The sequence below is a fragment of the Ammospiza nelsoni genome, chromosome 3, assembly GCF_027579445.1.
Source record: "Ammospiza nelsoni isolate bAmmNel1 chromosome 3, bAmmNel1.pri, whole genome shotgun sequence".
Lineage (NCBI taxonomy): Eukaryota > Metazoa > Chordata > Aves > Passeriformes > Passerellidae > Ammospiza > Ammospiza nelsoni.
In genome coordinates this window covers 13,745,428-13,759,957 of record NC_080635.1, presented here as the reverse complement: position 1 = coordinate 13,759,957, position 14,530 = coordinate 13,745,428, and the positions used below count along the sequence as shown (strand labels likewise).

The following is a 14,530-nucleotide window of genomic DNA, read 5'->3' as shown; positions in this document are numbered from 1 at the left end:
TTCCCTGGTTGTTGCTCTGTGGGGATTGAGCCCGGCCCAGCAGGGCTGGGTTGTTCAGGCCTGGCTTGGTGCTGTCACAAGGCAGCTGCAGGTCTTTCCTCAGGGAGCTGCAGAGTGCCCTGTCCTCAGGGCTGGGGGAAATCAGGGTGCTGAGACAAGAGAGGCCCCTGAGGAGTTCCCTCCTGGGCTGGCCAGTCCTGTTGTGGGCACTGTCTGGCAGGGAGTGGGAGCTCTGCGGCCTCAGGAAGCTGCCGCTGGCTGTGGCACCTGTGGCACTTGGGAGCTGGCGCAGTGGGGCAATTGTCAGCTTTAGCCTGGAGCTGTGCCCAGCTGGGGGAGGCTGGGAGCAAGCAAGGAGCCCCAGGATGCAGGCAGCAGGGAATCTCTGAGGCAGTGGCAGCGTGTGCCACACGGAGCCCTGGCTGGGAGATGGGGCTGCAGGCCGCGCCATGGCGGGTGCCGTGCCTGGGGCTGCAGCGCCCATGGCCGACCCTCTCCTTACAGTGACCCCGCAGACGGCCACTGGTGCCAAGCGCCGCGAGGAGCCGCTCCGTGGGCGTGGGCAGAAGGATGGAGCATTTTCAGACCCACAGCAGTCCTTGCAGGAGGCACTCTCCATGCTGGACAGCGATGACTGGTAAGAAAGGCCCCGTTCCCTCTGTGTCCCTCTGAGCGTTAAGGTTGGTCAGAAGCTTTTGTGTCTTGCTCCTGCCTCGGAGCCCCGAGAGCCCAGAGGGCCAAAGGGCACTGGTGAAAGGCCTGCAGAGCAGGGAGAGCATAAAGATTGGAGAGCAGCCTTTTCTTGGCCTTGCTCTGCAGCAGTGCTGCAGCTGCAGCAGGTCCGTGCTGTTTCCTGGCTTTGCCTGCTGCTCCACGGAGCTGCAAAGGAAATGCTGAGGGAAGAGAGAGAGCTGTGGGACGAGATGATTTGCTGGCTGAAGGCAGAAGCAGGATGGCAGCAGTTTTGAGTGTAGAGCTTTGGGTGCCTTGGGCCCCTGGCCCAGTGGGACTGAGTAAGATTCCTCTCTGCTCCCACTGCTGTCAGCAATGGCAGGGACTCGTGCATATGAGTCCCAGAAGCAGCTCCAGGGAGCTCCTGTTTTTGAGAAATGGGCTGAGCTGTGCTTTCAAGTCCCTCAGCCTGCCATTACTCCTGAAGGGCTCATGGCAGAAGAGAAGGAAAAAGAAATAAAATCATCTAGGTATCTTGCACTTTTGGAATTCAACTTTTCCTTCTCACTGCTTCATATGGGCCTGAGATGTTTTGTCAACACTCACAATGTGTCCCAAAATTCTACACAGACAGAAGGAGGCCCAGAGGTGATAACCCTACAAATGTGAGGTGATATTGGTTGACTTTTTGATGTCTGGGTTAGCATCCTCTGACTGGTGGATGCTTCATTCTCACAGGGATAAAAATGAATCTCCTTTGCTTTGCCCTTTCTCTTTGGTGCCCTGTGAGATGCAGAGAGCTTCTGCAGGTGTGGGGGGTCCTGATGACACTCAGGGTGCCTGTGGGATCCGTCACCAGCCCTGTGCTGCAGCCCTGATGCCTCACATCCCCTCCTGAGGCTGAGGGCCTGCACAAAGCAAGTGCTGAGAGATGGAGTTGTTTGCATCTTTTAAATAACATGTTGCTGTTGTGGGGCTTGTTTTAGGTAGGAGTGTTGTGGGAAAAGCCAGAGTTTCAACAGTTCTTGCCCAGGGATGGAATCTTAATCTTCTGGGACGATATCCTGGTGCTTTTTTGGGGAATGTGTGAGGTGGAGTGGAGTGGGTGACACGCAGGCCTAGATTGTAGAGTGGGAACTCAGCTCCAGAGTGGCAGTGCAGACTCTCAGGGCTGAACTGCCTGCTGGGGCTGACAAAGAAGGAAAATACTGTCTCAGGAACAGCCCAATGAGACTGTGTCTCAGGGACAGGTACAGGGAAGTGACAAGAAACAGCAGCATGCCCAGCCTCACAGCTTCTAGGACGCAGTGACAGAGGGACTTAATAGCAGAGATTTTCAGAAAGGCCACACATGAACACTCTGAAAGCTCTCTCTTTGCCTCTTGCATTTGTGTATGCTTTTGACAGCCACAGCATCCTGTGGCAATGGATTCCATGATTTCATTAAGTGCTCCTTGAAAAGCACCTCCCATGGTTTGGCGGAGCTGCCAGCCTGGTCATTTCAGAGGGTGCTGCTGGTTAGAGAGAAAAATCAATCTTTTTGGTACTTGTCCTTCAGGGAACTGAAGAAGAAGGGACTCCTCAACATCCCACGGCTGGCTGAGTCCCATCCAGAAGTCCTGCTGTGTCGACTTCGTGAGATTTGCTTGGCAGCTACCAGCGAGGTGAGAACATTGTTCTGAATTGTCCCCCATACTTCATACACGGCTTGTAGAGTAGATATGTGCTTGTTCATCTCCCTGTGTGCTCAGGGACTGCCTTCATTTCTGGTTTTAGACCTTCTAATGTCTGTCAGCTGTCTGTAGGATCTGTGTGTACGTGCAGCTGTATTTACTAGCAGGTGTGGTAGCTGGCACTTGTCTTTGAGTGTGGTGCATTATAATGCAAGGCAGAATGGGAGACACTAATGACATTCTATGCCAGAGTCCCAATCTCTGCCCAAGCTGTAATTGAACCCTGAAAATGAGTCTGTAGCTCTGAGCCTGTGTTTTCTGTTTCCCGTCTGAATGCTTCAGCTACAGGTGTTGCTGTTTTGAACAGGAGCACCTGAGTGTTTTATCTTTATGACTTGTGCCTTTATGGTTTGAAAGCATGCCTTACTTTATTTTGCTTCTTTGTTTTTCAAAACAAAGGGCCTAAAATCAAAGCAGTTGACATTGTAGAAGCGTTAAGTAGAAGACTTTAGTGAAAGATATTTTTTTATGCCTGCAGTAAGCAGGTGTGAGGCCAGAAATTGGTTCCAGAGTAAGTGCCTTTCTGTGTTTGGGCTCTTCTGCTCTTCCTGTGCTTTTATGTTCCTCTGCAGACAGTGGGACATGCTGTGATTTTGTGGGAGTTTTGTCTGAGGAAACTGGTTTTCTTTTCAAGGTGATTCTTACGTTTCCCCTCATGACTTCCCCAGGTGACCAACCTCCGGTCCAAGGTGTCCTGCTCAGCAATCGTCACTCTGGGAGAGCTCTTTGCCATCCTGAAGAAGGACATGGACTCCGAGGCAGATGAGGTTGCTGCGGTCCTTCTCCCCATGGTGTGGAACTCCCCAGAGTTTATTCAGAAGGCAGCCTGTCAGAGCCTGGGGATGATGGTAGAGAACGTGACTCCTGCCCGAGCAATGACTGTTCTCATGGACAGGGGAGTCAAGTAGGTTCTTCTTCTTTTAGTGATGTTCTTCACCTTCCAGTGTGTGGGTGGGGGAAGGGATCCGAGAGAGAGAATGGGAATGGTGGGAGGGAAGGGTCCTGTATCCTGCATCTTCTGTGGACTCAGTGACTTGATTCTCTGATCAACCTCATTTCTTTCCTCTTGTCACCTATTTCAGCCCCCCTGCAGCCCATTAGGTCACAGAGTCACAGAACTGTAGAATATGGGGAGTTGGATGGGTCCCATCAGGACCATCCAGTCCAGCTCCTGGCCTTGCACAGAACAACCCAAGGGTCACAGCATGTGCCTGAGATTGTTGTCCAAATGCTTCTTGAACTCTGCCAGGCTTGGTGCTGTGAGCACTGCCCTGGGGAGCCTGTTGCAGGGCCCAAGCACCCTCTGCGTGAAAAGCTTTTTCCTGATATCCAAACTAAAGCTCCTCTGACTCAGCTTGCTGCTGCTTCCTGGAGTTCTCCAAGTCTGTCAGAGTCTCCTAGATGTGGTTAACAGTGGGGAAGTGAAAGTGCCTGCAAAGGCTCAGGATACAGCTATGTGCTTTTGTGGGAAGAGGGACAATTGCAATTGCAGCTGTGAGCACTGTTGCATATTTCACAGCTCTAACCACTGAGTCCCTGGGGAAAACCATGTATCCTCATGATGCCATTAACCTGAGAAATAAGGAGTGTCCTTGCTGGGGTGTGGAGCACATGGGGGAGAATGTGCTGGGTGTGGCACAGCCTGCCCAGAAGGTGCAGCTGCTGCCAAAAGGAGTCTTGTATGAGTGTCTTGTATGAGTGTCCTGGCCTTAGAGCTCTGCTTTCTATTCAAAATGATGTTTCATGTTAGCCTTGAGATGATGATTCACTTTCCAGGCACCTTCACAGGCCGAGGGCCATGGGACAGCTGAAGCAAATGCTGCCCTAAGTGTTGGTGCTGGGCCTGATAGTTCCCAAGAGATAGTCTCTAGATCAGAACAGCCTGGCTCAAATGCCTGCCACCCTTTCCTCAGCTTTGGAACAGGGTAAAACCCTCAGATGTATCCCTTGCCAAGCTTTACAAAAGAAACAGGCTGCATTGCTGGATAATCCACAACATCATGCCCCACAGTGTGTTTGCCCTGCATTTGTTTCTTTCCAGAGGTCTGCAGATTTGGGGATGAATGGGTGGAAAGAGCCTCATCCTGCTGCAGCTCTGTGTAGTGGGTGCCCTCTGAGGGGTCAGCATGAATTGTCCTTAATTTGTAAATAATTCATATGTGATCTACTACTTTAATCTTTCTCTGAGTAAATTTTGGGAAAGAAATGGAGTATCAGATAGTACAGGGAGACTGAGCTCTTCTGTGCAGGCAGTCCTTCTGTACAATGCTAACTTAGTGTTTCTCTGAGGACAGAACCTTCTGCAGGTGTTGGAAGGTGCAGAGAGAGCCCAGGCTCCTTCCCCCAGCAAGGACAGGGAGCATGCTCTGGCCAAGGCCTGTGCTGCTGCTGCTCCTTGTCCCTGTGGCCCAGGGTTTGCTCTCTCCTTCCCAGGAGCCGCTACGTCCAGGTGCGCAAGTGCGCGGCCGAACTCCTCCTGTCCTTGATGGAGAAAATGGGAGTCACCAAGCTCGCAGGCACCCCCAGGGCTGAGAGGCTCCCACATGTGGCAGGGAGACTGGCTCAGGACTGTCACAAGGACACAAGGTAATGATCTTCATCTCACCTCCAAAACCAGGAAAACCGTTTTGTGTTAGGCTTTAAAGGTAAAACCATGAAAGAGTGGAAACTCAAGGAAATAATGAGCGACCTCACTGTGTGGCTAAGGGGCATAGAATCATGGAATATGCTGAGTTGGAAGGGACCCATGCAGGTCATCCAGTCCAGCTCCTGGCCGTGTGCAGGACAGCCCAAGAGTCACTCCATGTGCCTGAGGGCATTGTCCAAACGCTTCTTGAGCTCTGTCAGGCTTGGTGCTGTGACCGCTGCTCTGGGCTGCCTGGGGAAATGACTGTACCGGGTAACCTGAGGCTGGCCAGCAAGAAGGAGCATTGCCAACTTCCTGTGACTTGAAGGAGTCTTCAGTGAGCTCAAAAGAGCTCAGATTAGCCAGTCCAATAGTTTTGATTGGCCTTAGGTGCACAAGAGAAAGCCAAAGTGTTGGCTAATATTCATCACTGGAAGATCCCAAACATCTATTTCACATTAAGACTTCCCTAGAAATATTTCAGAGGTCTTTAGGCAACATATTCAGTCTTTCTAAACCTCTTCTGCAGATTTCTAGAATGCTGTTATCTGTGGCTCAGTGACCTCCAAATTTCTTCTTGAAGAAATCTTTGGTGACCTAGTGGCAAAATCACCCCAAACCACCAAAATCCCCTTACTTGGAGGATTAAATTCCCATTAATAGCTGCCAAGAACACCAGTGCACCTAGCTGACCCTGTGCATACATATAATATAGAATAATCAAAAGCAAGCATGAGGTGAGAAAGGTAAATTCCTGTGCAAAGGCAGCAGGACACTGCTAACAGGCTCTGACAACAAAGCAGATGCGTTTTGCTTGTTGCCTGGGATCCTTTGATCCCAGAGAAGCACATCCCCAGTTTCAGAGAGAAATGGTATTTTTTTTTTGCCCCACATTCTCCTCCTGCCCCTGTGTTCAGCTACAGCACTGTGCAGTGTCAAGTGAGGTAAATCTCCCTCTTTGCTGAGTAGGTAGTGCCTTCTCATGCACGCATTGCACCTGATGAGTTTAAGGCATCAGCCTCTTCTGTTAACACTCTTCCTTTCTTCATTTTCTGTTGTTTCCTTCCTTCCTTCCTTAGGCATTATGGACAGGAGATGGTGAAGATGTTGCTGAATAATCAAAAATTTAAAAAGCTTTTGGAGCAATCCCTTTCCCCGCGTGACCTGGAAGATATTCTGACCAGAATTAAGAAGAAGGTAAGTGCTTGACAGGAGAAATATCTCCTTTGTGCAAGTATTGCCACTGCTAATACGAGATCAAACATACCCAATGTGTCTTTATCCTATTCCACTTCTGCTGAATCATTTTGCTCCTGGGAATGAGCTGTTAATCCTCAGCCTGTTCATCTGCAGACCACAGAGGAGCTGCTATTATCAGGGGAAAAGTGGGGTTTTGAATATTTTGAATATTGGTCACAAAGAGGAAAGGGAAAGAAGGTAAAATTGGTTTACACTCACGTGTACGCCCCCACCACACTCTCCCTACTCTGCCCCCAGTAAAGCAATTAAGTGAGAATAGTGCTTCTGAACATAACAGAGTCCTTGCAAAAGAGACTGGAAGTAGCAGTGCCAAGAAAATTTCCAAATATACCGAACATGTCCAAGTCAATCGTAGTTACTACTACAGTTGCTGTCTGTCTTTTGGGAATACTGCCCTGCTGTCAAGCCCTGTGGAACTGGAAGAAGCATGGTTCAATTCAGCAGCATCCAGTGGAAAATCATGTGTTTGTTTGGGGGGGATTTTATCCTTTTTATCAACATTACAGAAAGGAGTGTGCCTTGGTGCACGAGCAGGGAGAGTAAGTGTTGAACCAAATCAACTTCCAACACATTGAGCCAACCTCCAAAGAGTCCAACTTTTTCCTTTAAGACCACTCATTGTCTGTCAGTTTGCATTATTCCCATTTATGCTCAAGACTAATGAATTTGGGATTTTAGACTGCTGCTCAGTGTGGTAGCACCCATAACCTGCCTTGGGCTATTGAAATCAAAGAGTTGGCATCACTGAACCTCTGGTCTGTTTATTTCTGTAAGTTAGGAAATGTTTCTCTAAGCCTTGGTAGCAGTGATCCTGGTTCTAACTTGTGTTTTAAAGAGGGCATTTCCTATTTTATATTTTAAAGATTCATGGGGTTTCTTTATGTCTTTGTAGGAGATGGAAAACCAGCAGGGTGAATGCTCCTCTGTCAAGGAGCCCGTGAAGAAGAGGAATGATGGCTCAAAGGAGCCCCAGGCCTCATTGCCCTCTAGCATATGGTACTGAGCACTTTTGTCAGATGTGACAAAGCACATGACAAGCTCTACATGCCTCTTCCTCAGGCACATCTTTCTGCTGGAGATGACCAGTGCCAGAGATTGCTTCCCTTCCTTACAAATGCTCTAGGATAAAAAATGTCAACTTCTGCATTGTGTTGAACACAACTTCTCTGGAGGGCTTTCCACAGAAATTGGGTGACACAAAGACACCCATTGGTTGCAGCTCAGACGATCCAGTGCAGTGGCAAGGGCAGTGCTGTGGAGGCTGGGAGAGGGCCAAGTCTCTGCTGCCTGGCTTGAGACATGGAAATTCAACCAGGGTTTTTTTTCATCCAAGTGGAGTCCTTTGTTGGATGGGTGTTTTAATGAGAAGTCCCAGTTTGGAAGCAGGATGCCATTCCCCAAACAAGCAGGTCCCATCCATGTGGTTTGGCCTGGCTGATTCCTGGTTTTCTTACCCTCAAACAGTACCAAGAATGAGTACTAAGGAGCAAGTTAATTCCTGAGCCATTTTGGTCAACAGGTGTCTCAATGTGGACTTTTTGTTTTGGTATTCCTGTCCTTCATATGGTTTGCTTGATGGAGAGCATGTTTGGTTTATTTCCCCCTGTGCTGCAATCAGCATTTAAGACAGGAATTTGGTCCTTGCTGTCTCTTCACGCCAGTGGCAGAGCTACTTGTACCTGTTCTCCTCTTTTACCAGAGGGGATTTATTTAGCTCTGTCATGCTCAGTGGTGGCAGGAAGGTGACCACATGCCTCAGTAGCATGGCTAGCATCTTCCCATGCTCATGGAAGAGACAGGTTGATCCCAGAGGATTATTCCCAGAGGGTTTGTTAAGCTGTGCATCTAGTCTCTAGGGAAGCAAATGAAATGTGAGTGTAGTTCTGGCATGTCTGGCTTCTGTTCTTATCTCTGTTCCTGATTTTCTGGATCCTTCAGATATGCCCCTGTTCATCTGTTCAGATGCATCTGAACTACTTTTCCAGATTGTCATGCCGGGTGTAGAGACACTTCTTCAGAGTGATGACTTTCCTTATTATAAAGCACACACCTGCCATATGAGGAGGCATTTAAACTTGGAAGTAGTGTCTCCCTTTCCCCACAAAGCAATGTGTGCCTTGGAAGGCATCTGAAGATAGATCAGATGCATCTCATCCTTGGTTTTCCTGAGTGAGCAGTGGTGAGAATTTCACTTGCAGATTGTCTGCCATAATGATTGTCACGAGGTCCATGTTGTTCCTCAGAGCTTCATGATTTTCTAGCTTGAAATCACATCATTAGGAAAGCTCCTCAGGATGTTTTGCTCACAATTAACTGAAGGTATTACCAGCAACAGGTCCTAATTTGGTTTTGTTTTCCAGGGTGAAGTCTGCCCCTGGTGGACGCCTCCTCCACCGTCCAAAAGCCCAGGTCACGTTACCTGCAACTGTGGAAGGAAGGGAGTCACTGCAGAAGCTTTACCATCTCCTGGAAGCCAAGGGGTTTCAGGCACGGATGGAAGGAGTGGCACTCCTCCTAGATCTGTGCAAAACCAGCCCCCAGCTGATCTCCAGTAACATTGTCCAAGTATGTAGGGTATCTTCATGGTTCCTTTCCTTTAGCTCCTTTCCCAAGCCTGGGGAAGTAAAGTTAATTCAGTGTGTCTTGGCACTACTGCATCCTGGCTGTTTGGGACAGGCTGGTCCCTCTTACCCAGACAAATGCAATTGAAGTCCGGGCTTCAGGACAAGTTCTTTCAGTCCAGCTGTATTTGTCTGGCATGTGCCTATTGCTGATGTTCATCAGATGATGGCAGAAATTTTCTGCTGGTGTAATTGTTGCTGTCTCCTACTCCCAGTTGGGTTAAGTGAAGGGAATCCAGCCACTGAAAGCATGGCAATTATTCTCTAGACGAAAAATAGGTTTGCATGGGGAAGAGAAGTATCAGGCTGGGTTGGTTTAAACAAAATGTTTTAAAAAGGACACTTCTGTAAACTCCATTTTGTCTTGCACAGGCACAACTCTGGCTCTCATTTCTATCCTCATCCCTATTCCTCTTGGTAAAGATGGTGCTCACCCTTTTTGGGGGGCCTTTTTTTCTCTTTGGAAAAAGAGGAAAACAGCTAAGGACCGATCCATCCTTTCTTCTCCCAGTAGCTGCTTTTTCCCTTTTTACGGAAAATGGTGCCTGATAATGTGGCTGTCAAGGGACTGAACCTGCTCTAATGAGAGCTGTAGAGCACATTACGTTTCAGAAATCTACCTCTTAGTTAAAGAATTGGTCTGGATCCTGGAAGAGTTGACCAGAGCCCTGTCCTTCTCCAGAAGCAGGTCCTGAGACAGACAAAAAAAAATGAGATCTCCTCCTGCTACAATTTTGGCAAAATCATAACTGCCCTCAGTACTTGAGGCAACTGTATAGAAAAATGGGCATGGTAAATATCTGCTTCCATACTTTGAAAGCAAAGGTAGCCTTTTGAATTAATAACTGAAATTGATTTGATGATTTATAGGTGGAGAGAAACACCATAGGAACTATTCTGGCCTCTGCCAAAACTCTCAAAAATAGATGAAAATATTTCAAGCAGCATCAGGTTGCACAACCATTCCAGTGAGTGGCCCACAGGAAAACAGTGAAATTGTGCAAGCAAGGGCTGACCTGACAGAAAGGATCACTTTCATCTTTTATATTGCTGAGTGCTCATTTCTACATCCCCTCTTCAGACAAGGTCATTTTAATCCAGCTTTCATGTTGTTTGTTCTCTTCACAGATTTTTGATCATTTTGTCCTGAGAATCAATGACACCCATAAGAAGGTGAAGCAGCAGGCGCTGGAGGTGCTGGCAGAAATGATTGGAGTCCTGGAAGATGCCCTGAACCCGGTGATGGTCCGTTTGGTGGAGGGAATAAGAAAAAACCTGAACTCAAAGGATCCCGGGGTTCATGCCGCAGCTGTGACCGCACTGGACCAATCTGTTGTTCATTTAGGTAAGGCTGAGCCTGGCATGGACTCCCCTCACCTGTGTCTCTGTCTGTCCCACACAAGAGAGCGCCGAGTGCCTTGGGAGCTGTTGTTGTCTGTGGAAGGCTCCAGCTGACACCCACCAGAAGCTGGGCAGGTGCAGTCCTTATGCACCATCCCCAACAGGCTGGAATGTGCAGCAGCATTTCCCAACAGTCCCAGGCTGCCTTGGCTCTGTGCCGCTGCTCTGAAGAGCAAGTCCTGGACTCCAGCTTTGCTACAATTCAGAGCCAAAGGGGTTTTGGAGTTTGCTTGGGCCCCGTCTGACTTGCCAAGTGAACGGCTTTGTTGTTGGCATGAAGGGACATCGGCCCATCAGAGTTTCTGCAGATCAGCCACCTGGAAGGCCCTACATTAGAGGCATTAGCTGCCTATTTCCCACCTTCCTCATTTGTCTTCTTTTTCCAAGGGGGAACTGATGATTCACCAAGTCCATTTCTTTAGAACAAATGGGTCTAAGTCCAGCTGTCAATGATGCCTTGTTCCACATGTCTTTTAGCATGGGGCAAGATGGCAATAGCAAATACCTGCCTGGGGAAGGGCTGCTGTAAATTCCTCTGCCACACAGATTTATGTCAGCTCTGAAAATGCGGCACTGGGGGAATACGCCTGAAAAATGGAGTGTTGAAGAGTCAGGTCTTGAGGGGCAGTTTCCACTTTCTCCACCTCAGCTGCTCTGTGAAGTCACAAACTGCCTGACTCAGTGTCTTTCTGTGTCCCAAGTATGGCTTCTTCCTTTTTGCTCTGGGATGCAAAACCTTTCCACTGCTTTCATGTGACTGAACTCTTGAGGTCCCTGGTGTGAAATGTTTTAGCATAGCTCCTGGTCCAGCAGACAACTTTGGATTTACACATTTGAAAGGAGAGCTTTTCTTTTGGAATTTTAAACCCTGCCAAGTAGGCTGGAAGGAAAGAAGAAAAGGATTCAAAAATTAGCAGAAATTGACTTTATTGTATCAAATGGGGTTGCCCCTGCCCTTTCCCTCCCCACTGTCCTTTCTCCTGTGCCCTCAGAAGAGTGAGCAGAAGCATGTGTTTCACTTGTAGATGAAGTGTCACTGATGAAAGAGCTCAGCCACCAATGGAGCAAACTGAGTGGTGAAGCTCTTCTGGAAGTCACAGAGTGCATCACAGGTATGGCCTCCCTTTGTAAGCCAAGAGGTCTCTGAGGGAGTATTGACAGGGAATGCCTGTGAGCAGAGAGCAGAGTAGCTCCTCCACATGAGGAGGTGCTGAGCTTGTCCCTCCTGCCCAATGGCCAAGGCAGGTGTATTTGGCAGGCTTTCCCTGGCTGCTGCAGAGCTGTGCAGCATCTGAGATGGGGGCAGCGCTCGGCCTTGGGGCTCAGCTCTCACTGGGGCTCTTCTCAACCTCCACAGTGACCAATGTCTTTAATTGCATTTAAACTCAAATGAAGTCTCATTTTTAAATGGGTACCATAACCCTTTTCCTACTTAGAGAATTCGTTTGGGGTATTTTCAGGAGCTCTTTCAATGTTGATGACTGCTGGTGGATTAACAGCATAGAGAAAACGAAGTCTCCCAGCACAGAATAATAAATAGCTACCACATAACATTTTGTCTGATCAGAAAATAAGACTGGTCTCCTGAGCATTTCAGGTTTTGATCTCTCAGCCAAATCTGCCATGCAAGGAGCCTGTTGGTAGTAAATTTTTGTCTGTGTTTGATATAGCTCAGTTCAGAAAATGAGCAGAGAGCAGATTCCAGAAACAATGTGAGACAACACTTGTGTTCTGGCTAAATTTCAGTCCCCTGTGTAGCCTTTTTCTCTCTCTATGCCCCTATTTCAGTGCACATTGTAAGAAAAAATGCCATTAGCATTGAGAGGGGAAATGGCATTAAAGTGTGGAGATGCTCAAATGCCAGGGCAATGGGGTCTGGGTAATTCTCTAAGACACCCTGAGTTTTGAAAGAGCTCTTGGTTGGAAGGCACAAAAGCATTCTGCCAAAGACACCAGCTGGGCACTGTTGTTTCTCATCCAGCTGTCAAGCAGCACCCATCTCTGGTGGGCTGGAGTTTTGAAGTGTGTTCTAATACTGCACTTTGCTGTGTGCCACCGAGCAAAGGGAAGAGCCAGATGAGACTTTTGGCCCTTGACATCAAAGTTACAAAAAGGAATCATCCCTTTTATTGGAAATCTCTCAATTGCCTCTCTAGGGTGCATTTCCAAAGCTTCCGTGTGGGTTTAGACAAGTTGTCAATGGAAATAGAAGGCAATTTGATGTTTCATTCATTGTTCATGCAGAAACAATTTATGAAATAATTTAGTAACGGTGCAAAGACTCTGCCACAGCTACAAGGCTCTGGCTGGAGAAATTAGTCCAGAGGGGTTGGTGGTTCTGTTTCAAGGATGATCAGCTGCATTGCCCATTTCTGGGTCATGGGGCTCTGTGTGCTGTTTCACTGATCTTGGCCAGAGCGGCTCCCAAGAAGCAAAAGCAGATGTAGATCCTTGTTTGCATTGAGGTTGGTGGGTAAGGAGCTGTGTGTCTGTCCCGGCAGTGCTTGTGGAATGGGTTCATGCCAGGAGCCCTGAAGTGGTGCAGCGCTACGCCCTGCCCGTGCTCTGGTCCTGCCTGGAGAACAAGGCGCTGCCGGTGCGAAGCGCCAACGTCTGCGCTGTGGTCACCAAGCTGGCCTGTGCCCTCTGCGAGGTGATGGGCACCCAGCTGATCAAGTGTGCTGAGAGCAAGCCTCCACACGTGCAGGAAAACCTCTCCAGCCTTTTGGGCTGGTGAAGGTTTCATGTTCTCCAGAAAGCTGACCAAGTGCTGAGTTGGACACCTCCGGATGGCACTTTTCAGCTGTGCCAGAAATGACAAAATACTAAGGAAGGGTGTGCATCTGCCCCCGCTCTCTCCATTGCCCTTCCTAGTCATGGCATGGGGGCCTGAAGGAGCTCCAGACTGAGGGCAAGGTGAAGACCAATCATGGATCAGCCTCAGAAAAAGGTAAGCAAGGAGCAGGACCACCGTCTGTTGGATGGAAGGCTCTTGTGGTGGCGCAGAGAGGCTGTGCACATTGGCAGGGAACAGCTGTGCCCTGCATGTGCCCCCTGCAAGGAGCTGTGCTGCTGCCAGTGGCGCTGGAGCTGTAGGGCTGCTGAGCTGTGGGGCAGGGAGAGGAGCAGCAGGGTGCATGTGCAGCTGAGCCATTGCTGGAGAGCACAGGGCTCTGGGCTCCCTGCTGTCCCAGGGCAGCCCAGAGGCCAGGCTGTGCCTGTGGCAGCTCTGGGGAAGTGGCTCAGGGTTTTCCCTTGGCCTGATTCAAGAGTCTGTCAGCAGGAACATGTTTCCCTGTGCAGCAGTTTAGAATTCTTGTTTCCAGGAAGTCTGTCCCCTGAAATACGGAGCTTCAGATGCTTTAGGTTTGCATTGCAGGATCTGATGCATTTTGTGTCTCCACTTTGCAGGCCTGAGTGGATAGAGTCTTGCCAAGTGGTTTTGTCTGGTACCTTCCAATGTTTCTGTTGTCAACCAAGCCCTTGCCTCCAGTCCAGAAGAACTGTTTTTCCCCCAAGATCAGGAAGAGGCCGCCGACTGACTGAAGAGTTTTTCACTAACAGGATTTATGTTTTAAGCTTCATAATTACAACTGTACATATATTATTTAGATGTAATTATTTTTGTACATTTATAAATATGTTATTTATTTATGTACATATGATATTTCGATGTAGTTTCAAATAAATGTTTTTTGATTGTATCTTTAAGTTTTGATGACATCATTTTAACTGTATATATTTAATTTTGATGATTTTTAAAAAATTAAAAATTTAAAAAAATTAAAGAAACCAAAAAAGAGATTGTGACACCAGGACCTGCTGGCCTAGAGGTTGTGGGAGTGCAGCTCACTCGATGTGCCAGTGTCTCACCACGTCCTTTCCTCATTGGGCCTCTCCTCTTCCTCTTTTGCCATGTTTTCTTTCTGTCATTTGTGCTGCTGTTTTTAACGTGTGCCCTGGGCTGACTATACGATGCTTTTATCCCCCATCGTCTCGTTCTGTTTATGCTGAATAGTAAGTTTTGCACCTTTAAGACATGTTCCAGAGAGTGAAGGGGGGAGAGTAGAAGCGCACAGTTTTGTTTTCAGACACTGCCCTCCTCCTACACATTCCTGCTCCAGACTGTGTTGTCTGCGGATGGACAGACAGCGGGACAGAGCTCTCTTTTGCTTTTAGTCAGTTTAGCTAGCTGAGGCAGAGAAGTTCCATGGACT

The 14,530-nt window shown here is 48.4% G+C and overlaps 1 protein-coding gene across 1 annotated transcript; it reads left to right on the top strand.

Moving 5' to 3' along the window:
* The first annotated feature begins 449 nt into the window (after window positions 1-449).
* Window positions 450-13,855, top strand: LOC132070479 (TOG array regulator of axonemal microtubules protein 2-like). Its single transcript, XM_059467230.1, has 12 exons — window positions 450-637; window positions 2,231-2,336; window positions 3,074-3,309; window positions 4,839-4,991; window positions 5,949-5,970; window positions 7,184-7,287; window positions 8,652-8,856; window positions 10,041-10,257; window positions 11,339-11,425; window positions 12,815-13,014; window positions 13,188-13,263; window positions 13,833-13,855. The coding sequence occupies exons 1-12, from the start codon at window positions 450-452 to the stop codon at window positions 13,853-13,855; spliced, it is 1,617 nt and encodes a 538-aa protein (XP_059323213.1).
* Window positions 13,856-14,530: the final 675 nt, after the last annotated feature.

Bases quoted from the DNA above. Each gene is read 5' to 3' on its own strand.
- LOC132070479 (XM_059467230.1), top strand. From the start codon at position 450: ATGGCGGGTGCCGTGCCTGGGGCTGCAGCGCCCATGGCCGACCCTCTC. The intron at 3,310-4,838 runs GTAGGTTCTTCT...TCTCCTTCCCAG, and splicing joins CTCATGGACAGGGGAGTCAA to GAGCCGCTACGTCCAGGTGC. The intron at 8,857-10,040 runs GTATGTAGGGTA...TTCTCTTCACAG, and splicing joins TCTCCAGTAACATTGTCCAA to ATTTTTGATCATTTTGTCCT.